Source organism: Heliangelus exortis, chromosome 22, assembly GCF_036169615.1.
Source record: "Heliangelus exortis chromosome 22, bHelExo1.hap1, whole genome shotgun sequence".
Classification (NCBI taxonomy): domain Eukaryota; kingdom Metazoa; phylum Chordata; class Aves; order Apodiformes; family Trochilidae; genus Heliangelus; species Heliangelus exortis.
Genome location: NC_092443.1, coordinates 5,932,500 through 5,958,337, shown reverse-complemented (window position 1 = coordinate 5,958,337; position 25,838 = coordinate 5,932,500). Strand labels below are relative to the sequence as shown.

Genomic DNA, 25,838 nt, shown 5'->3' with positions numbered 1-25,838 from the left:
CAATTTTCTTGCAGAATCACAGTGAACATAACTTCTTGCAGACTCATTGCATCCTGTGCTGGCTTCCTGAATCTATAATTTGTGTAGATCCTCACATCTCTTCCTTTTCACTTCTGCAACCTCTTATTTAGGGTACTCTGAGATGTTCCTTTTGGGATACATGCTGATAATCACTCCCAAACAAGCTTAGTTATTAGGTATGACGTGTTAGGAAAAAACTCTGTGTTTCAGGCTCTGAAATATCACTGTCAGTATGAATTAATTTTTCTCCTTTCTTAGTGGTTTTGAAGCAGTAAGTGGTGGATCTGATCCTTCTGCTAGTCATGATGTATAGTGGAGCTTTTTGGATTTCACTTTTTGAAAAGAACTTTTATTTTTAGCCTGTCATGTTGATTCACAGCTCGCCTGAAATCACCCCATTTCTCAAAATTTCTATTGCCAAGTAAGTTATGCAAATTTTTATTGCTTTATACTGTGGGTGTGGTGTTGAACTATACAGAGCTGAATACAAAAGAAATAGGTCTGAATTCTGAGAGGATCTTAGAAAGAAATCACAAAGTCCCCCTTTCCTACCCCCTTTCATCTGCTTATCTACAGTTGTTCTGTCTCCCAACAGTTTGTATTGATTGTTAGTCAAAACCTGGTTGTAATAACCTCAGTTTCCTGTAGGTTACTACCTGTTCATTACCCTTTCCCATTATCATTGCAGGTTAATTTTGTTGCAGCTATTGATGTTTATGAAGATGGTGAAGCTGGTCTACTGTTGTGTTACAACTGTAAGTATTTAGGGAAGACTAAAAATGGTAATGCTTTTTTCACTAGAGACTAAATCTGTGTTTTAAAAAAATTTCAGTGTTTCATGGGAAACTTTTCAATACAGTTTCTTTTTAATTTAGATGCGTATTAGAGAGACTATAAATTGAAGTATTATTTTATTTCAGGGCATGTTGAATTTGGATATACTAGCTGTTAGGTTTTAATTTCAGGTATATGAATGTGTATCTGTATATTCATAGATGGTACCACCTTATGCTCAAAAGTCCTATTTCTCCAGATCTGCCTTATTCTTCAGGTAGCTACACACTTACCAAGTGTTTTCAAGACATGTACAAGCGTTCCACTCGTTTTTCCTCTGTGTGCTGTTCCATTCTGTCTGTGTGCTTTTTTTTTCCACCTGCTACTTTGCACTGTTGCATTATTTCATTCTCTCAGTCTTCTTTTTATAAGATGGCCTTGGATATTACATGCATATGCACTTTTATCTGCAGTACACAGGTACTTTTTCTTCCAGTCTTCACGGAAATAGAAGCTCTTAGCATGAAGCAGCCTTTATGAGGCAATGCTGAAGGACAAGACACAGCTTGTTTTGCTGCAGAAGGCATGTCCTTTTTGCCACTTCAGAGTGAACATTGATGAAGACAGGATGAAAGCACCTGTGTTGCAGCACTGGCTATCAGATTGGTGCCACAGAGCAAGTTTTAAGTGTCACTAAACTGTATCTTGCTAAACTCTGGTGAGGTCTTACTGGTTCTTGTAGCTTGCTTCTTCACTTAGCACTGCTTCAGAACTAAAAAGCTGTCTTGACAGAACATAGAAAATTCCTACCTATGTTGCTGTATGAATCAGTTCACTTCTAGTAAACCTGTTGCTGATCCAAAGCTAGCAAACTTAGCTGATCTTAAAATTACGATAAAGGTGCAACTTGCAGCAACTTGAATTCCTCTTCCTAGGACAGGGAAACCTACATTTGTTTTTGAGTTTCGTAATTCTGAAAGTATATAGGAGAAATATGAAGACACAGAATCTGGCTGTATCCTAAATTTATGTCTAGAAAAAGACCTGTTATACACTTCTGGATATAAACTTCTATTAGGATTTTGCCTAAAAAATAGAAAAGAGCTGGAAATGGCCAGCTTCCTACACTTCGAAACGATTGTAGATGTTTACCTGGAGCATGCAATGCACTCATGAGCTTGTCAGGAAAAGGAGATGATTGCAATTGCATTTCATCTTTAAGCTTTCATTTGCTGGTGTGACTTCTCAAGTGCTGAACTGTAATATTGATCCTTACAATCCTGAAGGTCCCTTCCAACGTGGCATTCTATGATTCATACATTTTGATCAGCACAAGTGCATGTGTTTAAAGAAAAATCTCTTGGTAATGGAAAGTATTCATTATCTAGATCTATCAAATTAAAAATTCAGAATTTCACTGTCAATAAGAAGCTGGATAAGCCAGCATTAGTATCTGACTCATAGAAAGACTGTTAATTTCAGAATCAGGAGACTGGCAGCAGCTGAGAAGTGGGCTCACAGGTTACACGATACATAAAATCTTGGTGTCTGTAATCTCTCATTTGTATAACAGTCTTCAAAGAAGGTGAACTGTGCTAGCTACTAGCTTGTAGCTGCTTGAAGGGCAGTTCTTGCTGACAGAGGTACAGTTCTGCTGACAAAGCTTTCTGAATTTTTCTTGCCTATCCCTCTATCCACATGTCAGGTAAGAAACTGGTAACTTGAAATAAAGTAATACTTTGTGAAATGTGGCAACTTACTAGAATGTCAGTCTTTTATTTGATCTTTCAAATGCTGTGTTCTCTTATCTGTTTAGATATAGAGAGACTTTGACCTATATATTTGATTATGTAGATAATCCCCACAATTCTGCAAAATCTGACTATAAAGTTGGTGTTTGTAAGGTGATGGATGCTGCTTTTTCCTTTTTTGTTACAGATATTTGTCAATACAGAAAGGTATATCCTTTCAATGGAGGTTCTCCACTGATCCAGCCATCAGCTTATGACTTCCACTTCAGCTGGAATCAAGTTCCTTATGCTGTTGGTAAAAAATACCTCTTTTTACTAGATGGCTGTTTTTTCATTATCATTTAGGCTTACACTTGGCTATTAGTGGAACTACAATATGTGTGCTAGGAATTAGCATGTTAACATTTGTCATGCCACCTTAGCTAAGTTTCTGCATATGATAATTTTCAGAAGTGGAGTCTTGGTACCAAGTTCCTCCTTTGCTGAACTTTTTTCCTTTCTCTTTTTCTGTTTTTTATTTTCCATTCAGTCTACATTCCATCAGGCATGGAGAGGGAAGTTCCCTTCAGGCTTGATGTAGCTTAGTGTCCCTCAGTATGTTAGACAGCCCTTTTTGTAGGAAATGGAGATGCCAGTAGGTGTCAGATACTCAAGAAGAGTTTTCATGGAGCATCTAAGAGACATTTATATTAACCATTTTTCCTTAACAAATAATTTTTGTTTTGTTGCAGTCTGTGCTTTCCCTTATATCCTTGCCTTCACTACTTATTCCATTGAGATCCGGTTAGTGGTGAATGGGAACTTAGTCCACATAGCAGTTGTGCCTGACCTCCAACTTATAGCATCAAGGGTAAGACACAGGAATATCACATTTAGCTATTCCAGTGATATGTTGACATTTAATTTACATTAAAAGTTGCTGCAGCCAAAAACTAAACAAACCAAAACATGTGCTACTTGATCCATGGTGACTGTTATCTGTGTGGAGTCAAGTACAAAGAGAATCAGAATTGATCTGACTGTTCTGTATTGCTCATGGTAATGCAGATCTGAGGTGTTTGACTGTTTATGGGGCAAAAATGCTATCTGCAACATCACAGATGTTCTTGTATCACCTTTCATTACCAACCCTAGTTGACTTGGCAGCAATAATGGCAATAGAACATAGTGGACAAACATTTGAGCTCTTACTTGGAAGAAGATGGTTATGAAAGTTGGACTTTACTAATGATGGGTGATTTGTCATTTCAGTCAGATATTTATTTCAAAGCTACTGCTGCAGTAAGTGGATCATCTGACAGCAGCTCACTGGAAATGTGTTCAGTGAGTTCTCCTCCAACACCGACAGCTTACGAAATGCCAGAATGTCCTCTTTCTTCTCTAGAAGGTAATGTGGTTTCCAAATAGCTTGAATAACAATCTCTGGTCATTCTAATGGCTGTCATATCTCAGTGCAGCTCATCTTTGCTAAGATGAAATTGATCAGTTAAAAGATTTTGAGGTTCTAGCTGAGAGTCTGGAAGATAGAGATTTTCTCTTTATCCGTGGACGTGAAGCACCTGACTGAGCTTTTGGCCTGTGGCATCTCTTCTGAATGCACAGTAGCACTCTTTTGAAGAAATAATTTCTGTAGGAGGGGAGGAATTAAGCTTCATTAGCTTGATGAATCTTTGGCAATGTGTCTGAGACTAATAATGCAAAAAGTGGTATAAAACTGTGGGAAAACTTGAGATTTCACATACACCATTCCTTTCATTTAAGAAAAGCTGAACTACTACTGCACTGTTAAACCTCTTTTGCAAACCAGAAGTACAAATAAGTTCTAGCCTTGAAAGATCATACTTACATCAGAAGATCTCTGGGGCAAAGATCTTTGTTACCTGTGTAAAAAGCACCCAGCACAGCATGTATGACTTTTCTGTGTAACTTTTCATTTGGAAGTATTAAGAACTGGTTCTGCTGTGGAAGTGCAACATTATTTTTTTCCTTCTGTGTTTCAGGTGAATCTTCATGCAAAAGCCTGTACAAAATTCCCCTCAGTAACTTGGTTGGACGAAGCATTGAACGACCTCTGAAGTCACCTTTGGCTCCCAAAGTCATCACTACTACAACACCCAGTGGCAGTGCCACTCTCCCAGTTGCTCACTCACTATCCTTATCTCGCATGGAAATTAAAGAAATTGCAAGCAGAACACGTAAAGAATTGCTGGGTAAATTTTCCTCATTCTTCAGTGTGCATATCAATTGCCAAATATAATTTCTAATATAATTTCTAATCTTTGGACCATCAGATTTGTAACATGTAACCAGTATTCACAAATCAATAGTATAAACAAACAAAGGAAAAGGTGAGAAAACACTCTTTGCAACTAGTCTTGTCAGCATCTCACCACATACAAAGGGACTGTATTCTAAAGCAGGTAGAAAGTATTTAGTTAAGAATGGAAACCACTGACAGATACTTTAACATTTTAATTAATGTTAAATGTTAATTGTTAAATTAAATTGTTAAATTAAATTGTTAAATGTTAATTAATGTTAATTAATGTTGAATCTTAAGTTTTGTATTCCTTTATTGAGGCCTCTCGGATGAGCCCATATCCAAGACAGAAAGTGCACAGAAGCAAAAAAAGGTTCCTCGAAGACAGTCAGACCTGAAGCCCGGAGCAGTGAGATCAACTAGTAGTGACAGGTAAATAAATTGACTTTAGAAAAGATCTTAAGGTAGACTATAAATGTTTTCAGAATTATTTTGTTTTTCAGCTTGTTTGTGCTTATCTCAGTTGGCATGGATCTGGCTGAGACCTATGTATAACAATGTGAATTACATGCCAAGGTGTGTGAAGAGTATCTGATATGTACTCTTAAGTAATGAAACAATTATACTTTTTCTAAAGACATGTTATTGAGCAAAGCAAAATTAAATGTGATTTTGTGGGGACTACTACAGTTGAGCCTGTCACTAGGATTTGGTCTGCATGGTGCAGGTCACCTGCTGTTTCCTTCATGTGCTTTTGTGTTGCTATTTTCAGAATAAATTTTGTGAAGTAATGCCATTTGTCTCTTTGGCTCTGCTTACCTGACCCCACTGCCACTGTCTTGTTCTTACTGTTTTTACAACATATGTTTGTGTAGAGTAGTGGCAGAATTCTGCCAAGATAGAGTAGAGTGAGATAAACAAAAACTCCTGTGATGTAAAACCATATTTGATTTATTTCACTTTTTGTAAATTGAGCAGGGGGCTTCATTAACATTGCCTTTTTATGATTTTCAAGAAAGTAAAATAGATTGAAACTCAGTTTTAGTAGTCTGTCCCTGTCTTCAGAATAGCTTGATTGAATGTAGAAATAGCCACTGATCCTAGTTGCTGTGATCTGTGTATTTTTTTAAGTTATTTTTGTCTTCCTCTTTGCAGGATAATGATCTCCAGCTCTTCTGAAAGCTATTCTGAAGGATGTCATCTTCCTCTTCCCACTAGTTCAGATCCCAATACTGTTGCAAACCAGGAGGAGAGCTCACCATCTAGCTATCCTTTTCAGCTGATTTCTTTATATGATGAAGACATCATTGACTTGAAGTGAAGACAGTCTTAAAACCTTTCTTCCTTTACATTTTCTTACAAATCTGTGAGCTCTATGGGAACGTCACAAACACTGCTTCTAGTGGTAAAATGTGGCTGGAAGTATTGATGATTAATCTTTATAAAACCTGTTGTTCTGGTTAGTTCATCCTGATTTGGTGATGCTTGTATCTTTGAAGTTTATGAACCCTTATTTTTGTGGCATTCCAATAACAGGTAAGCAATGAGAGATTTAGGCTGATACAGAACTAAAATAAAAACTATTACTTGTTCTGAACTTCTTATAATCTGAAGTACCTGAACAACATTCAGCTAAGTTGATCACTGCTATTACTCTCATGAGTTGTTTTACAGTGGTGTATGTCATGTGGGAAGATGAATTTTATAATGTAAATCACCCTCTTGGTTTTTCAGTCTTTTAAAAAAACCAACCAAACCTAACCACACAAACCAACCAACCAATCAAAAAAAAAAAACCAAAACAAAAAAACCCACAACAACCCCCCCCCCCAAACAAGGCTTGCAGTCAAAGTTTTTCCAAACAGTGCAGTCTATCCTTGAAATGATGAAGCTGTGCTATGTTTACTGAAGAATTAAGGATGTTCTCTGAATATCAGGTAAGATACAAAGATGCTGCTTTCTTTAGTTTGGCCTAAAAAAATGCACATTTTTTAGAGAATTTGAAAACTGTCTTGGCATTAAAAATCCTTGAGCAGAGAGACTTTTTATAGACAACACAAACTTTTTAAATACTCCTTAAGAATCAGCAGTTGAAATAAAAATTTAAAAAAACCCCAATCCAACTGTATTTCTCCATCTGCTGGAAAACTTATTATAGTGCACCTCCAGATTTTCCCATTACAGGCAGAAGAATCAACCCCTGATTTTCTTCCAGACTACACAAATATTCCTATATGGACATTAGCATTAGCTGTTGTCTGTTCTTGTACCAACAGTCTTAAGTCATTATTCCAGAGAATCTTTTTTTTTTTTTTAACTGTATCCAGAATGATATTTCATTGCTAAGAATCTAGTTTTCTATGGTGAAATAGTCATTGTAGATCTTTTGTTAAGTTAAAAGACAGGTTATCATGTTTAAAGCCTGATTAGATTTTAACCCTTTCCTCTATGCTAAAAATAAGTTTTAAACAGTATTTTAAAGGGGTTTTGTTTGTTGATTTTTATTTGTTTGTTTTGTTTCATGAAAGCATGATGCTTCCAGGCTTTTTATATGTCAAGGTTTTAGCTTTATTAAGAAGTATTTCCTTTTTTATATGTAAAAATACTTCTGTATCCTTGATTTTCATTTCATAACAGCATTCCTGTGTTATGATTTCACTTTGTATCCAAGCATGACTGATTGGAGATGTGCCTTTTCCTTTGAATGTAAAACCATTTTTGCAAAGTAATTTTTGCCTAATTTCTTGTATATAAGGGCTGAATTGCTCCACCTAAGAAAATATGCAAGGCCTTATATATAAAGATAGTTTCTTACTCTAAATTGGAGTGGCAGATCAAGGAAAGAAGCAGTATTTCCAACAGTAATTAATGTAGAAGCAGAAGCAGTATTTACCAGTGGCTACTGTATATTTTTGCACCCACAGAGGTGTTGGGTGAACCTTCATGAGCATCTAGAAGAGAGTGCCAGCTCTAAGTCTTTCAAGGAGCTTATAATTCTTTTTGAGAATGTTACTTCCATTGATTGTATTAATTTACCCCATCCTGTTCATCCAGGCAACTAAGGTTTAAAAAAATCAATCTGAAAACATCACAAAGTGCTTATTCTCCTGGAAGTTTTAAGCACTTTGTTGAGTTACTGAATCTGCTTTGGGGAACACTGCTTGCACTTAGATATTTTTAGAAAGTCAATGCACTGCCTTTTTCTATAAACAGATTTCTCAATGTAGGATTTCATTTGTGCTATGTGGGTGTTTTTGAAGACTACCCGTGTGTTGCAGAACTGGGACTTTAGTTAAAATATATTTTTGTCTGGAAACTTTGCTTTGGAGTGTTAGGATATCAGAATTTAAATACATTGCAGATGTTCATTCACGTGTGCTATTCTAGCATGATTTAACATGACCTAGCCATAGTTCTGTAGTAGTTGAAGCAATATATGGAGATTTTAAAACTTGCTTTGTAGAACCCAAACAAACACATATTTAGGTATGTGGAAAGAGAAGCTTTAGAGATGGAGCACTAAGGAGACAAAGAAGACAAAGCAAGCTTGCCCACTGTCTGTGGTGGTAGTCAGGACATGTATAGGTGTGGCATTTCTGTCCTAACATAGAGATGATTAAAGAAAGAAGGGGCCATGAATCTTTATAGATATTTTATTTAGCCAGAACTACAGCAGTGGCTATAAAGTATTGGTGTAAAGTAAGAGTGTGTCTGGGTGAGAACCTTTGGAGGTTTGCCTGTCATCACAGTACTGATGACATCTAGCAAATAGTAACATCAAAAGGGCTGTAAGTAGTACAGATGAAATTTGTTAAGCTAAGCAAAGCCAGATCAGAAAACTGTCATGGTACTTACCTGGGAAAGGATGCTGGCATAATTTGAAGAGGGAAACCCAAGATCTGCCTCCCCCACACCTGAATTTTCTGGTCTGGCCTGACTTAATAGGTCAGGTGCAAGCTGTTGTGAAGGGGCAATGGCAACTACCAGACCTAAAGACTATTACTCATACAGGACAGGAGAAATCTGAAACATGGAAAAAAAATTACCTGTTTCAATTCCTAATTTATGCAGTAAGTGCCTTATCAAGGCTGCTACTTCTTGAGGTTTTGCTTCTGTAATTAATCAGGGTGTGTTGCAGGGATGTCGGGATAATATTAGACCTTGCAAAAGAAGTTGGGAGGCTTCAGGCACCATAAGTTTGGTTTGTATGACAGGTAGAGATGGCAGCTGAGGCTTTAGGGTCATGTATATGTAGTTTACTACCTACTTGCTGCATGAGAGCAGCCTAGAATGTAAGTAGAAGGGAGACAACATAGTAATTTCCAATTTTGTTTGACATAAGCCACAAGAACCAAATTCCGTGAAGGTCTTTATCACATTTATTGGATCAAAAGACAAAATATCACACAATCCTGTGAAACTGCTGCCACAAGTGGACAAATATCCACTGTACACGGATGTAGTTTTTGTGGTCTCAGACCATCATGAGTTACATGTGAAGTCTAACACTACTGCATAACCAGTTACATACAGTGGGGGTTGCTGCTCCTGACATTTACTTGCTGTGGTTCTGTGTATATTTGACCAAACCTTGGATACAGGCTCACGTGTGTTTTCCTAGCAGTGTGGATCTACAACTTGTGCTTGCAAATGCATCAGCTTTCCTGGAGCTGTTGCCTTAGTCTGCATTTGGGAGATACAATCCTATGGGCTTGGATTTGTTTTTACATATATATATGTGGATGTATATATATGAATATGTGTATATATTTGTAATTTTTACCACAAGTAAAATGGATTAAAAGTCCTAAGCATATACGTAGGAATCTAAAGTACTGTGATTTGTGGGGAGCTGGGGGGGGAATTCCATCTGCAAGTGATAATGTATTTCAGAATTGGTTTTATTGCCTTACGTATTTGAAAAAGTGCCATACTGTTGTCATTATTAACAATTTGATGTCATGGCTCATATGCTCAGTGCTTGCTTTTTCTGTTAAAGCAGTATTTTCTCAGATAGACTTAGCCTGATTTTGTGGAGGAAGAAATTAGATCCCGAGAACCTAATACTGACAAAATGAGAAACATCATACAACAGTATGCAGCAAACACATGTACTTGCATGCAGGTTGGAAAGTATTTTTTCTCTTACTAGTTGCACATAGCAACTTCACCAAGCTGTATCCTGCTTAGCTGTTTCACTTTAATGCTGACCCACAACTGACTTGACTCCTGTTTGCTACTGGACTGGAAGTCATTAAATTAACGTGTGATTTGAAAGAAAATTAAAGATTTTGTGCATATTTATTTATAGCTCTATTAAGTCTTTATCTAGTTGAATGAAAAATGCTATGTCTCTCTCTCAAGTGTTATCAACCTGGAATGTCAGTTTTAAGTAAGTCTTTGAGTTTTAGCAGACTGCTTTGTAATTTAATAATTGCATATTGTTAATATTGTTGCTACATTTGTGATAAAAAAATCTCCATCTACCACTTGTCTTAAATGCCCATGTATTACCTTTGGTTTTAATGTCATGAGATATGTATGGTTTGTGTTTTAGATGTGAAATCCAACTAGAAACAGTTATATAACATCTGGAACCTTTAAAAGTGCCATTTATCATCTCTGTGAAGAAGTAATAGATGATTTATACCTTCATATGCAATAAAATGTAGACATGATGTCACTTCTTTGTTTCAAATATTCAGAAGTAAGGGCTCTTCCAAATTTGATTCACAAGACAAATGAAAGAAAAGGAGGCAGTGCACTATTTGCAGATAGCTCTGGCTTACTGGTTCCGTTTGAGTTCTCTAGAAGTTTGGCTTGAGATGTCATTCATTTATATGCTGTATCATACCTGTAAAACTTGGTGTTTGTGCTGTAAGCATTACCCATATTTGACAAGAACTATAATCCAGTATTGGTTTGTGTTCCCAGGTGTCTTTCAGAGACCCCGTGGAACAATTAATTAACACTACAACAGAGTTTTTCTCCTTTTCTGGCTTTGCTGTCTCTTGTAATCCTTTTGAAAAAGCGATGCTCTTTCCTAAATTCTGAAATACCTAAGAGCCTTCTTGTGATTAAATACATTCATAGCCAACTGGACAGCAATAGGAAGAGTAGTGACAACACTAGCACCCATGAGAGCCAGGTGTTCTTCTCCAGTTGGAGACCAGTCAGGGACCAAGACCTTTTCTCTGATCAGACATTCCAGAAGTAGTAGCAGCAACACAAAAGTACTGCAGTCTGAAAGGAATTTATTGATTTCTTCAGCGTAACCTGTGCCAGAAAAGAAAGGTAAAGTGAAGCAAGGTTGGGGTGGGGCTGCACCGAAATTACCCCAGAGCGGTGGGGAGGGGGGCACTTTGGGTGGTGCCGTGGGGGTTTTATGGGGCAGGGGCGGATCCGAAAATCAAGGGCAGTCGGTATGGTAAGCATGGGGTTCACTGTAGGGCAATGACAAACCCCTGACTTCTTTGGAGCCCCTGGGGGCGGGTGTGAATAAGGGAGGCAGGAAAGTGGCGACTAATCAGCGGCTTGATCAGCTCAGAGAGATGGGTGCCCGAGCCTTGAAGACTAAGGAAAGCGGTCCCAGGGGTGCTGGTCGTGTCTCGCCCTCCAGACAAAGGGAGGTCCCGTTGCCTCAGCGCCACACACATAAAGGGGGTGGGGTTTGGGTCACCCAGAGTGTTTATTTTCAGGAGGGCGGGTCTATAACCAAAGAGAGCGTGAACACACCCAAAGTGGGTGTGTGGTGTTGGGTTTTTTTTTTGCACCACAGGTGGTGCCCGCAAAACCCACAGGAGCGTGGCTGCCACGTCGTGGGGTGCATCTCCTCGGAGGGTGTGGGGGGTTCTCGCACAAAGGGGGGTGTGCATGAGGCCAGTGGGTGGGGTCTGTGTCACCCAGGGGGGGTGTCTGCACAGGGTGGGGTTTTCACACCTGGGTGTTTGTCCAAAGAGAATGGGACGGGACCTGTGCCCACGAGTGGGGTGTGTCTGCACGGCAGTGGGCGTGGCTCGTGGCAGCAGAGGGTTTTTATGGAATTTTGGAGCCATTTGGAGCATCAGTGGGAGAGCAGCTGAAGGGTGGAAGATTCGAGGTTTGTGGTACTAAAGCAAACCCGTAGCTTGATTGTTGGTGGTGCTGTGGGTAGGGTTCTATGTGAGGGTTAGGGACAGTAAACTTCAGTCGTCACTGATTGTGGGGTTTTTTTTTCAAGACCCATTTGTGTTGAATTTTGGAGCTGTATATAGCAGTAGTGGGAGAGCTGCCGAGGGGTGGAATATTCGAGGTTTTTGGTACTAAAGCAAACCCATAGCCCGATGCTTGCTTGCACTGTAGGTAAGGCTCCATGTGAGGGCTAGGGCCAGCAAAAGTTTTCAGTGGGCACTCTTTGCGTTTATTTGCCAGGTCCTTTTGTGTGGAGTTTTGGAGCCATATATAGCAACAGTGGGAGAGCCACCAAGGGGAGGAATATTCAAGGCTTCTGGTATTAAAGCAAACCCGTAGCCCACATGGTTTCTGGTACTGTGGTTCAAGTTCCATGTGAGGGTTAGGGCCAGCAAGCTTTTTGTGGCCATACAAGACTACTGAAGGGTGAGTCAGTCCTGCTGATCACTCTTTGGCTCTCAAGTTGCCAGCTCAGCTTGTGAATGGGGATCACAGCATCTCTGTTGGTGTGATATATTCTTGATGCACTATTGAAGTAGCAGTTGGCACCAGTTTGTTTTTAGTTTTCATCAACCCCACTACAAAGGATTTATCTGAAAGGCCAAACAAAGCATGCAGCCATTCTGTATTTTGTCTTTCTTTGGCCAGGACAAGCAGACATGCTGGAGTACCCATACAGCCCTGGAGTTCAGGTTCCTGTTATACCAAAGACAATCTTGGGTTCCTGTGTTACCCTTCATTTTAGAAGCAGCACAATTGCCTCCCACAGCTTTTTTTGAAATACCACTTTGCCTTTGCATGTTCTTCTCAAGCCAACAGACTGGGAGCACACCTAGTCCTTAATGCTGAAATAATGAAAATGAGAACCCACCACCTTGGCTTCTGTTGGAAATTTCTGCTCCATCCTTTTCCTACTGTTACCATTAAAATCTGGCCTTGGCCACACTGAACCCTACATCTCCCCAGCCTCCCCACTAAGGGAAGGGGGGGAAGTTTACTCTTTTAAGGAGCAGGGATGTGGGCACACTCTGGTTCGGAGAGAGGGCAGCAGGGAAAGAGGGCATGAATATGCATTACTGCCAGAGCACCCCTAGGTGCTACCTCTGACCCTTAATTTGACCTTGCAATTAGCTCGGCCCCAGCTGCAGGCAATGCTGGGCCGTCCCAGGTGGTTCCAATGAGTATTTAAGGGCGGGTCGGAAGAACATTCTGGTTTCAACCTGCGCGAGCCGAGGCTACAAAGGGTCCTGCGGGGTGAGCTCCGGGCTTTCTACCCTCGGGAAAGGAGTTTTGCTTCAGGACAAGGCTCTGGGTGAGACTGGAGGAAAGCAGCGCTGTACCCTGGAGGTAAGGCATGGGGGGGGGAGGAGGGGTTCGGGGTTTATTGGGGGTGACGAAGAGCTGCGGAGCCCGCTGAGGCTGAGCTCCGGCCCGGGTGAAGGCGCCCGCCCGTCCGCGCAGCGTCTGAGGGCTCCGGGGGTGTTGGGGTGGGGGGAGCTCAGCCCCACTAGATGGCGACAGTCCCTTAAATTTGTGCGTTTTGAGCAGTAAAGGGGGAGGATGAGTCTATCCAGATCGAAGCTGTAGAAGGGAGTTGAGTGCTTGAGTTCCCAGTGGTTCCCTAATCCCCTAGGCTGTGTTTTGGGGACAGCCCCGGAGGACAGCTTGGGGGGAATTCAAAACATTTTGTGCAATTCAAAAGGTTTACTTTAAGGGGAAGCGCCTTGAGTTCCTCTAAAAAACGCTGCAGATCTGCTTCTCCGGCCCACGTCTGAGCGGACTGAACACCGATCCCCGCCACTGCTTTCCCCTGCCCGAGATCTGGTGTGTTCCTTCCCGACGGGAGTTTCAGGGGTGCTGATGGGTGCAGAGCAGAGCTGAAAGCCCTTTGAAGAGGCTCAAATGTCTGTAAACCTTGCAGTTATCTGAAAAGCTCTGGGTTCTGTTCAGAGCTGGAGCCTCCTCGGGTTTGTAGCTCCTGCGTGCCAAAATGCTTCAGCAGCTCTGACTTTTTCTGTGTTCACAGTCAGTCTTTTAGATGTCAGAAACATGGAAAGATGGAATGAGAAGTAGACACAGATTCCTGAATTGTGGCAGTGTAATTAATACCCACCTGTTTAGGGTTAAGAATATTACACTAACTCTACACAGACTGAGTAATTACTGTCTCTTTTCTTTATTCAGATCCACCTGTTGGGGACTAAGAGCCCTTTCCCGGGTGGAGCTGCCTCAGCTGTTAGCACTTAATGCGACCAAGAAAGTTAAGGGTGGAGAATTCACTGTTTCTTTTAAAGCAACCAGAAAGTGGTTGGGAGTAAAGGGGGTTTCGCAGCTATCTGTGGTCATCATAAAACTTCCTGCTGTGTAAAAGGCTACTCCAAGGTTATTCTTTGTCCTGATCATGCTGTTTGGTGACTGGGAGAACTTGGGAGATGCAAAACTTAACAGACTTTTCTGTTAAAAAAAGTGTCCTTTCCTGGAGTGTCACCTCGTTGTGGACTGTGTTCTGATACTGCTTTAAGCAAATGTAGTTCAGCTCCTAGAAGGAAGTCATAGGTGGTTACACCTAAGTGGTGGCTAATTACCGGTTAGTTTGACCAGCAGCTGTTGTGAAATCAGTGTCAAAGCAAAAAAGCCAACAAAAAAACCCCCAAAAAACAACCATTCAATCTCATCCATTGTTATGTGCTTTTTCAAATGGGTCTTCAATGTGTGCCCTGTGTTGTGTGAACCCTGGCTAAAAGCCTCACTCCCTTCAGATGCAGAATTGCTGTGTCACTCTGTTGGTAGATGGGATAAATTACTCGATGAAGGTCAGGTGGGAAAGTTGTGGCAAAGCTGTGAGGTAAATAAACACTTGAGTAATGGGCAATGGAAAGCAGAGGGAGGGTGGTATTGGCTCAGACATTTTAATCCCCTTCTCACTGTTGCTGCCATTAAATTAGTCCCTCCCATTTGCACACTTGTCTGTAGGTCAGATGTTCTGTGCACGCACTCTCCTCCTTTCCTAGGCTATGGAGAGCATCCCATTCCTGCTGAAGCTGTGGAGCATTTTATGGGAGTGAGCACTTTTGATTGTTTGCCTGCTGTGCTTCTTTACTTCGGTGCAATGCTGGGCAGAGAGCAGCCCCAGAGTCTTGAATCTTTCATCTCTGGTTAGTTACAGTTATTCTGGGAAACAAAGTGGTCAGTTTCCCCAGTGCCTGATATTTCAGATGCCCTTGTGTAATTTTGTAGTAGAGTCAATGTTTACCTGTGAATGTTTAGGAGCTGAACAAGTAGAGAAGTAGAAGGGTTCTTGCTATAGCCATTTCTAAAAATGGAATACTCTTCATCTGCAGGTCTCTTACCCAGAAACTGCAACAGTGGTGTTAAAAGTGGCAGATTTTGTTTATAGAAGTCCATGTGAAAGACAGCACAACATGTAAGTGACTTGAAGATGTGCAATCTTCCATTTCTTGTTGACTTGTATCTTGCCAGTTTTTCTTCACTGGTGTTTGTCATAGTGCTGAAGAGCTCACCCAGCCATGCTGGAAGGATTTGTTCATCCAAGATTCTGCTTTTTGGTGGAATAGTCCTACAAAACTGGGGACAGCAATCCCCTGGAATTCATGTAGGTGCAACTCCCTTCCCCTCTGTGCTTCGTTGAAGTTGAACTGGGGTGTGAATTTTAACCTTTTTCTGAGGTGAAATTTTCTTTCTGCTTTCCTAATATTGCAGACAGAAATGCTGACATCCTCTGGATTGCATTTATCTAGAGCAAGCTCCTTTCTGGAAGGCAGAAGGGATCTTGTTAACAGTTATCTCAGTGCTTAATTTAATGGTCTAACTTGGACAAGCTCCCTTCTTCCCAGTGCAGTTCTGTCATTGTGATGTGTCATTATACACCCAAATCTGTATTTTATGTCAGCACTAAAATGGTAACTTTGTGGTACAGACATAAATGAGATGAATATTGGTAGTTTACATGTAGCTCATGATTCCCCTTGTGTGTGTTCTGTGAAACGTTTGGAGGGCTGTGCAGAGGAAGGGAATAGGATAGTGAATTTGAGGCCTTTATTTCTATTTACTGAAGTCAAATGACTGGAATTAAATGTGACCTGTCTGAAAGCCAACCTTGTTTCCAAACTGTGCATAGGGAACTGGGATCAGAAGACACATTACAAACATTGCAGTAGCATAACTTGAGGCAAGTGCAATCATTTATGTGATTAATGAATCCCCTGGGCTGCTAGCAAGAGAGCAAATCTCTCATTCATCTTCTTAATTTAATAAGCAGAGGGGTTGGCCTTAAGGGTAAATGAAATGCATAGTGATCCCATGAATGTTTCAGCAAATTGATGTACAATAAGATAAGGGAGATCCAGCTAATGGCTTATTTTATTCTGAGAGACTGTCAATGGGTTTTAAGGGAAAGGAAGAGAAACTTAGAGCTGATAGCTCCGTGGCATGCTCTCCACTGCATTTGTCTCCCAATCTCTCTGATTTGTCCAGGCTGGAACATGGGATTTTTGTTAGGACATCATCTAGTGGACTTGGTACAAAAGCAATGCTTGTTGTGCTTGGTGCTGCACATGTGACAGCCATCAGGGAGATCAGTGAGCTTGCTGAGCCACACAGCATGTGAAAAGCTGATCAGGGAAAATGCAATCTGTTTGAAGCAAATAACCCTCTGCTCTTTTACGTGCTTGTGTGTGCATCCAGTGAGCTGCTGCTCTTCGGAAGGGCTCATGGAAGAGCTGCAGAATGCCTGTTCTTGTGGGAGCTAATGAGACTCATTCCTGTCTTTCATGCTCTTAATTACTTTAGAAAATAAATCAATGGTGTGTAACAATGAAAGGCTTTAATGGCCAGGAAAAGGTACAATGAATTTCATGTACTGCATTGGAATCTGAAGGAGCTGAATTTATGAACTCTGATTTATTGGGATGGAACCTATGGGTTAAGGCTATGAAACTCCACGTATGTGGATTATTAGTTCTGTATTAGTGAAAGATTGTAATGGAGTGCTTTTGGATTCTGGCCAGCAGAGCTTCTCTTCTCCAGCTTTGTGACTTTAAGAATATTTTGTAGCAAATTGCTCCTTTAAATTGAGGTAAATATTTTCATCTGCTAAACAGGGCGTTGGCATAAGGTGAGCATCATCATTCAGTTTTCCGGTTCAAGTTGCAGTTCTGAACACATCAAGGATTGCAGCCCTTGAAAATTTTGGCACTGCAGTATTTATGCCATCACAAAACAAAATTCCTCAGAAACACCAGACTGGTGACTGGATTTGTTCCAAACACAAATGGGGCCCTTTCACTTTCTCAAGAGCCAGCTCTGGTGTCCTCTTCCCCAGGCAATCGGCAACAGTGCTGCTGAGCAGTGCCTGCAACTTTGCAGCCTGTTTGGCAATAGTAGATGCCACATGTAAGATGCTCCTGTAAGATGCTTTGGGGTATGGATAGCTTAATGTTGTTACAAAGAAAATTCAGCTGATTTGGACTGCTAATGTTTTGTATCCTTTGCAGTACTGTAGCTGTGTAAGGTGCGTGTAGGAAGCATTTTTATTTACACGAAAGAGACCAACAAGGTTTTTTGGGTTTCAGTGAGCTGGAGCTGAGAAGCTTCTAAAGGGGAGTATTCTCATTCTCCCAAGTTAGATGCTTGACATTAAGTAGTCTTAATGTGCTTAGTAGTCTTAAAGTAGTCTTAAAGTGCTGTCAAGCCTGTCTGGGAACTAAGAAGTTATCAGATATGTTAAAGTCAGGTTCAGAGGTTACAGCTGCTGCTTGTTCAAGGAACACATGGTCCTGGAGGATGGAACAGCCCTATCTGGGTGTGTAGGGTCACTCCCTCAGGTGTTCCCACACTTGTGTGGTGACTTTGGTTGGTAAAGGCCAGGTCAACCCCCAAATCATACAGGAACACTTAGCATAGGAAGAGGAAAGAGAAGTGTCCTGGTTCTGTGTGTAGCTGGGCTGCATGCTGCTGTATCTGGGTGGGGTGATTCGTGTTGCTCTTGGCTGGAGTACCCATGATCTGGTGCACTCCTGAGGTCTCATAAATTGTCTACTTGCTGCTATTCCAGTTCTGCTGCATCTTCCTCCCTTCTTGAGACAAGTCTAATTTTATCAAAGGAACAACTTGGACTGATTGCTGTGCTTGAGCCTGAGGGACACTATTCCTGCTAGAAGAGGGTAAATTGTGTATATCTGCTCTTGCTCCTGATTAAAAAGTCTACAGCTCCTCTTCCTTGCACACCAGATGCAATGATCTGACATGTTTTGTTGAGTTAATGAAAGTATCCCTTTTGGGGGTAACCCAATAAACTTGCTAATTCTGAATGCAAATCACTGGATAAGGCACTTAACTCCTTGCTCTTCCTGCTCACTTCCTTGCCCTCTCTTCTCCTTAGGCTTTTTTTCTTGGTGAATATTTAAAAGCTGCCTGCTGATGTTACTTCACCCAGCCTAACTCTGATGTTTTAGCCCATTTTCACTTGAAGGTGATTTTTGTGCTGGTGTATTAGAAAAATGAAATTTTGGGCTGTACTGCTAGCTGTGAGTTTCTTCCTAAGAGTCTGGGCAACATTTAGTTGTGTTAAATGGGAAGAACATAGTCAAAACATATAGCTGATTCAGCCCTGTGTTCACCTCTGCATGCCAGTGCCCAGATAGGGTTTTTTTGTGTGAACCTGATGAGCCAAGGTGCAACAGGACAGCAGTCTTGACTGAGACATCAGATTTTCAGTTCCCAGTTTGGTGTGTATGGCTCACTTCAGACAGGGAATTTCTTATCAAATTGGTGTCAGGCTTACAAGGAATAAACCCTTCTTGCTGACAGACCCCTGGCTACCAGCAAACCCATTGCACACCCAGGAACTGGTCCCCAGGTGTCCCATCTCCCAAGCACCTCTTACTCTCTGCCTCTGCATAAGTGAGAAGCATCTGTATTAGTCCTCTGTGCTGGCATGTGGAGACTCCAGAGAAACTTCTCTTGAAATGGAAGAGCTCTGTAATACCAGCCAGGGCCTGATCTTGCATATTCCTCTGTCTCTGAGGGTAGCCAGTGCCAGATGCAGCTGAGAGTGCCAGAAATTCCTTGGTGTGCTCTTTCCAAATGTCAAAATCTTCTGTCTACTCCACAGAGTGATGAGATCTTTCATGTCTTCAGCTGAGCCTCCGTATTAAAAACGGTATCTCTCTACCTCATTCCAGAGCTTGCTGGGTTTCACTTGGCCAGAAATCCAAACCTCTCCTGTACTCCTGCCCTGGGAGATTCAGCCTTAATTCATTTATCTTTGTGTATAAGGAGAAGGGAACATTTCTGTTTTTACAGATGGCATGGATTCAGGAAATCCAGTCAGCTGATGTGGATCTGGAAACCATTCTGCCCTCATTAACACCCTCCAATGATATAAACAGAGAATCCCCAAACCAAGAAGCAGTCTAAATAAAGCTTTAGGCCAAACCAGAACATCTAAGGTGTGCCAGATCCTGCCTCAGGGAAAGAGAGAGGATAGAAAGTACCAGGGAAGGGAAGAACTTAATTTCTAAACCAATAGCTCTACGATTAAGGAAAAGTCTGTACTCTTGCCTTTCCCAGCAGGGAGAGAGGAGAACTGAGGAAGGGGTATCCTAAGGAAAAGGCTTTTCTCTGCCACTGCCTTGATTCTTTTCTTGGAAATGCTTGTTGAGATCTAAACTAGGGATTATTTTAAGACATCTTAGATCTGAGCCTGTTTGTTGTCTGCCTCAGTATACTGTCTGCAGTACAGCAACAGCAATGAAAGCAAAATATCTAACTGCAAAATAGTGCCTGTGATGGGAGCTGAGGTCTTGCTGTGTGACATGGCCTTCCTAGTTTCTGAAGGGGAGATAAGGGCTTGGGGATGTGCCACTTGCCACTGGGGAGGGTGCTGTATCTCTGCTACGTTCTTCAACCCCGTCTTGCATTTCTAGTGGGGAGTGGACTGTGGAGCAAAGTGACCTTTAATGAGGTGTTTCAGAGGCTGTTTCTGTGCCACCCCAATTGGATCAGGTCAGTTCTTCCAGGGCTGACATGGCCAAACAGGGGCTAGAATGTGCTGTGTGATGCAGCTTGGAGAGCTGAAATGAGAAGGAATTTTCCTCCTTCTTTTCTTCTATTGTCTTATCTCTTTCTACTTTCCTTTTATCTCTCTTCCATTTTTTTCTGTCTGTTCTTTCCTTGTAACTGCTAACGTAAGTAAGAAAGTATTTAATATACTGAGACAGGAAAGAAGTTGTTCCATGTGCTGCAGATGCACAACATGTCTTCATTAACTCCCCGTGACATTCAAAATAGCTAGAGATAAGGACAAACTAAATCTGAGAAGACAAATATAAATACTGTTCCCCCATCCTTCCTTCTCACTCCTGCACAGTGCACTCCCCTAGGGCATGCGTTCAATTACTGGAGATGAATGGAGCAAAGCAGCGCTCGGTGTGCTCGGAACAGCGCTGCCCACTTCTGCCATCAGATGGCCCCACACTTCACCAAATGTACTCCTTACCCACGGTCCAGCCTGGGAGGTGCTCCTTGGGTCTGAGATCCCTCCTTTTCCTGGTGGGGGGGGGGGGGGGGGGTGGTGGTGATACCAGGCAGTTTGGGAGGGTTGGCAAAGTCCTAACCACGTGTTCCTGCATTTCCCACGTCTGTGCTGTAGTTTTTTGGCTTCCTAAGGTGTATGGGGGGGAATACCGTGGTGCTTAGGGCACTAGATTGGGAGCAAGAGGACAGGCTTGTTCTCCATCTCACAGCAGTCTAGGTGTGAGCAGGTGATGTAGCTTCTCCCCTGGGGTGTGGACACCGGCTGGTGGTGATGGGGAACAGGAGTGTTTGCTGGGAGAGGCTGAGGTTGCTTCTGCTTTCCAGGAAATCTAGATGGTATTATAGAGAACTTGAGGTTCTGGTTAGCTTTTGGATTGCTGGAGTTGTACTTCTGTGTGTCTGTGCCCACCCTGGCTTATCTCACCAGCACACAGAGGGTTTGGGTCTCAGTTGTGCTGTGGTGTAAGGTGAGTTTATGTGCAGAGGCAGCACCAAGATCTCACTGTGGAATCCAATCTTATACAATGATAGATTGCATATGACATTTAGCATGTTCTGGATTTTGCTCACCTGTGCCTTTGTAGAGCTTCTTAACTACTAGAGATCTGGGCTAAAACATGAGGTTTTCTGGGGAAGAAACTTCCCTACCCTGGGGTTTGCAGCTGCGTACCCAGAATACCCCGGCTTGCTCTTACTCAAAGTTGCACAAAGAGCTGCTCTTTCAGGCCTCTTTTCCTGTACTCTGCCAGACACAAACTTCATGGAAGTACCCCTGTGATCTCTCAGAGCTTTTCTGTTGCTGCAGTGCTGCAGGAGTTAGGTTGGGCTCAGCTTACTGTGAGCTGGAGTGAAGAGCTTCCCAAGGAATGATTTGCCATCTCTTTCCATTACAGTCTTTTCAGTTCCAAACCTCTCTCTGCACAGCAGATGATTATCTCCCAAAAGCATTCTGTATTTTTTTTTTTTTTTCTGCATAGTTGAAATTATCCTTAAGTGCATTACCTTGCATTTGTCTGGGCTGAACTTCATCTGACTTCATGCTGCCCATCCACCTAGATTTGTTAAATATAACTGAAATTGAGTTTGGGTGGAGGGAGGCCCAGGGTTGATGTAGCAGAAAAGCTGAAACCTGTGCTTCCAGCATTAAAAAATACTGTGAGTTATAGCAGCTGAGTCCTGTTAAATCCAGTTGCAGTGAGTTCAGTGAATATCAGAAATGAAAAAGGGCAGAACCTCGTGTCTGCCATGCCAGGCTTGAAGCTAGAATAACCGAGTAGCCTTCCTTGTGTGGATTCATGTTTCATAGTCCTTTGTCTGAGGTCAGAATCTGTGCCCTGGAAATTGTCTAGAAATGGCAACTTCTTTCTTTAGTAGAAGCAAGCTGAGAGAGTGAAATGGGGAATGTTCCTTTGTGTCAGAGAACACAGCCCCTGAGATTTCACTACAGCCCAAGCAGGAATCTGGACACAGTTTTCTCATTAAGAATTTGAATTAAGAACAGTATCTGCTTCCAAGGACTTAAGCAAGTTCATCTACATGAGTGATCTGGTGAATAGTCTTACAATTTGCTCTGATTGTTTCATTGTTTAAGCTACTCCAAGTAACTGACTAATCATAAGAAGCTAAGCTTTTAATAGGAATAGCGGGGCTAAAGCCACAAACTCCTCTTAAAATGAAGTTGCTTTTTGTGAATAGAATTATACAGTCCAGTAGGTTACAATAGTGAGGAACTGTATTCAGCAACCCAGGCAATACCTTTCCATCCCTTGCTATTAAAAGGTTTTGCAGGGTATGCTGGCTCATTGTTGAGAAGGACCCAGGTCTCCATTTGGAGAAGTAAACTCAACACTGTCGCTTGTCACTTGGATACAGGTCAGATGAGTTGATGTATATGTGAATTTTTTTTTAATTATTTTTTTTTTTTGCAAGCAGTCCATCAGAAATAGATGCAGAGCTCAAATTCTTGCTCCTGCAGTCAGAAGACCTTCCAAAGTGTGTCCCTCTGTTCCCATGCTTCTCCTTACAGCCATAAATGCAGTAATCAGCTTGGTGCTACAGCTCGAGCAGTGGGATGTTGAACACCTTTTAAACTCTGTTAGTCTGGGATTTTTTAGCTTCCCAGCCCCACTAAAGAGGAAGGGGTTTTGTCATCTTACTGTTTACAGAGCAGACACCTGAAGGGGGGAGAGGCTGTGGTTTTATCCAGCACTAGCAGAGATGAAACAGAGGGGAGACCATGGGTTGTAACTACTCTGCTTGCCTTCCAGCAGTGTCCACCCAAGTCCTGCTGGAGCTCTTCCTGATGTTCCTTGTGCTGCCTTTCCTTTCCCTTTGTTGGTGCTTTGTGGTTCTGCTCCCCTCTCTCCTCCCTGTGTTCCTTTTTATGGTTTATTAGAGTCTTAGTGGGGCTTTTCCCTCCTTCAGTCCCTGTCTCTCTCACAATGAACAGCTCCAGCATCCCTGTACACGACTAACAGCTTCAGGTAACATTTAGTGGCAATTACATGAGATTCTCCTCCCTCACCCTGCCCCTTTCTTGAATGAATCTAAAAAAGACTTTTATGGGGGGAGGTCATGCAAGGGGGAAATTAAAAGGGTTCATAAAAGTGGATTTTAAGAAAAGCTTAATGAAGGAAATGAACCTCCTGAGAGATCAAAGCTGAACCTGCTGTGCCAGTGCAGAGTTTAGGCTTTTTCTTATGTTTCCACTGGCATGAAAGCACACGCACAAATATTTCTTCCAACAGATTTAACACTTGAAGGCCTGTGGGGTTGTCATGAATGGATGGTTTCTATTTTATTTAGTGCTAGTGCTCAATGGTTTCATTAGGAATTCACTTCTGTGAAGCCCCTGTTCAGTTCTGGGAGAGGATTGGTCATCTCCATGGTCTATGAGGCCCAACAGGTATAGGGATGTCACCTTCTTCTTGCAGAATCAGGTCAGAATCCGTGCTCTGCTTTGTGACATTGCTCCTGCCTCTTGCTGCAATGGTGCTCTGGGGAAAATCCTGTCCTGGGTAGGAGGTGTGAAAGTAATACCCCTCTTGTCCCCTATTTTTCAGCCCTGCCTCGTCAGGGAGGTGGTATTTAGACGGGTCACCTGGTCACAGTAAGGTATGGAATTGTTACAAAGTCTTAAAATTCCATTTTCCTTAAATTAAAAAAAAATAGGGAGCTCTCAAATAGGCTGTGACGGGGATGGAAATGTTGACAGAGTTTCATGTAAGGGAAATTCCATTAATCATGGAAAGCAAGCTGAAGGCTCTTAATTTTAACCAACTTTAGTACGCCAGACTCCCTGTACCTATAATTTTTTCATTACACATGTAATCTCCTTTCTGAAAAGAGCTAGGTTTGTTTACCATTTTTATTTTTTTCTATTTTTTGGTTGTTGTGGATGTGAACTGGATGGTTCAAATTTGTCGGGGGCTGGCTCTGGTCTCCTCTCCTCAGCTCGTCACTTGTCGCCCTTGCACAGGTCCCAAGGCTCATACTTTTAAACTGTTTCCATGTGTTTGAGAATAGAGTAAAAAGGGGGCTGCACAGAGTGCCTTCTGCACTCACAGATTCCCAGAGTGCTAATGAGGAACATATTGGCAGTAAGTGGCTGAGCAGAGCAGCATAGGAGGGACAACAACTTGCACACAGCCTTATTTATGGCAGGCCTGCTTCTTGTAGAGAGGGAACATCAGCCTGGATTTGGACTTTCACCTCATCTTCTCTGAAAGTACCCAGAGACATTAAGAGGCCACCTATTTGGTTGCTGCACTTCAGTTTCAAAGCAGATCCCAAGCAGATCTGCAGAAGCAAATGACTTACAGGCACAGTGTGGATGGAGCTCATGGCTGGAAGCCTCAGGCTCAGTATAAAACCTTTGGACCTGGTACTTCGTCTGCAAGATGAGGTGATTTTGCTACAGTTGAGGCACTGCTGGTGTAGGATTGGTGGCAGGGGTTGGAAGAATCTTCCCTTTACTGGGAAGTGATACTAAAGCTGCTGGAAGAGAGCTATCCAGAGTGTGGTCATGAAGACAGACTGAGAGAATTAGGGTTATTCAGTCTGCAGAGGAGAAGGCTCCGAGGAGACCTTATTGCAGCCTTCCAGTATCAGAAGGGGGCTACAAGAAAGCTCAAGATGGACTTTGCAGAATGGATGTCAGATAGTGATAGGACTAGGGGGATTGGTTTGAAACTAGAGGAGGATAGATTCAGGTTGGATATTAAGAAATTCTTCACCATGAGGCTGTTGAGACACTGGAACAGGTTGTGCAGGGAGGTGGTGGAAGCCCCATCCCTGGAAGTTTTTAAGGCCAGGCTGGACAGGGCTCTGAGCAACCTGATCTGGTGGGAGATGTCCCTGCCCATGGCAGGGGGGTTGGAACTGGATGAACTTAAATGTCCCTGAAAATTCTCTGGTTCTGTGGTCCCCTCAGAACCTAGCCTGGGAGGAAGCAGAGGGCTTTCCTGTGTCTGGATGTCAGGGAACAACCTTTCTGACTTCCATGGCAATGTGTTTGAGCAAGGAGGTTTGGGAAAAAACAATGAGTCACAAAGTCCAAATTCCGTGGTGTGCACTCAGACTCAGGTAACTTCAAGGGCATGTTTGGACCAAGATCAGATCCTGATTTTTCAGACTGGTCTCTTGCCTTTGAATAAGAACAAAGTTGCCTGAATGCAGGAGGCATTTATTCGTGGCCCAGCATGTGCTGTGTTGCTCAGTGTCTTTCCTTCTTCTTCCCCTTTTTGAATAAAGTGTTCTTAATCTGGTCTGCTGTTGGTGCTCTGCTGTAGTTTCTTCTCTAGTACTACTTATTGCTTAATAAAACAAGCCATGAAAAGGGTTCCTGCCTGCTATTAAGTCTCTCTTCCAGGGAAAAGCTGGAGATACCTGGAAAAAGCTAACAGTTGAATTATTTTTTTCGTAATTACTTAATTGTTGAAATTAATGATTATCCATATGAATGGATGAATCCCAACTTGATCTATCTCTGCTTTTTTTGTTTTTTTGTTGTTTTTTTTTTCATTTATGTGAATCCAATCAGACAAAACTGTGATGGAGAGCTTTTTGCCTTTTACAGCACTGGTCAGGTAACAATTAGCTGGCAGAGTGACCTACAAACAGTATCTAGTTTTAAACAGGCCTTCTTCAAGGTGAACAGAAGGAAATTTATCAGGAAATAAACTCTTTATTAACAGGCTGACCCAGCTGCTCTAACAGAGCAAAACTGACATTACTCTGATTTACCCTGGCTGAGAACTTCAGCATTAAATTACACAAATTACTTAGAATATTGCAAGCTACAGTCA

General features: G+C 41.9%; 1 protein-coding gene across 4 annotated transcripts in view; it reads left to right on the top strand.

Annotated features, from left to right (window-relative positions):
* GARNL3 (GTPase activating Rap/RanGAP domain like 3) overlaps positions 1-6,403 on the top strand; it is a 31,177-nt gene extending 24,774 nt beyond the window's left edge. For all 4 annotated transcript variants that reach the window (XM_071766429.1, XM_071766426.1, XM_071766427.1 and 1 more), the window contains exons 23-29: positions 710-776; positions 2,734-2,841; positions 3,278-3,396; positions 3,798-3,933; positions 4,547-4,756; positions 5,127-5,238; positions 5,962-6,403. In XM_071766429.1, the coding sequence (XP_071622530.1) occupies positions 710-776; positions 2,734-2,841; positions 3,278-3,396; positions 3,798-3,933; positions 4,547-4,756; positions 5,127-5,238; positions 5,962-6,127 (918 nt within the window). In that variant the 3' untranslated portion in view covers positions 6,128-6,403. The remainder of the gene's footprint in view (positions 1-709; positions 777-2,733; positions 2,842-3,277; positions 3,397-3,797; positions 3,934-4,546; positions 4,757-5,126; positions 5,239-5,961) is intronic.
* Positions 6,404-25,838: the final 19,435 nt, after the last annotated feature.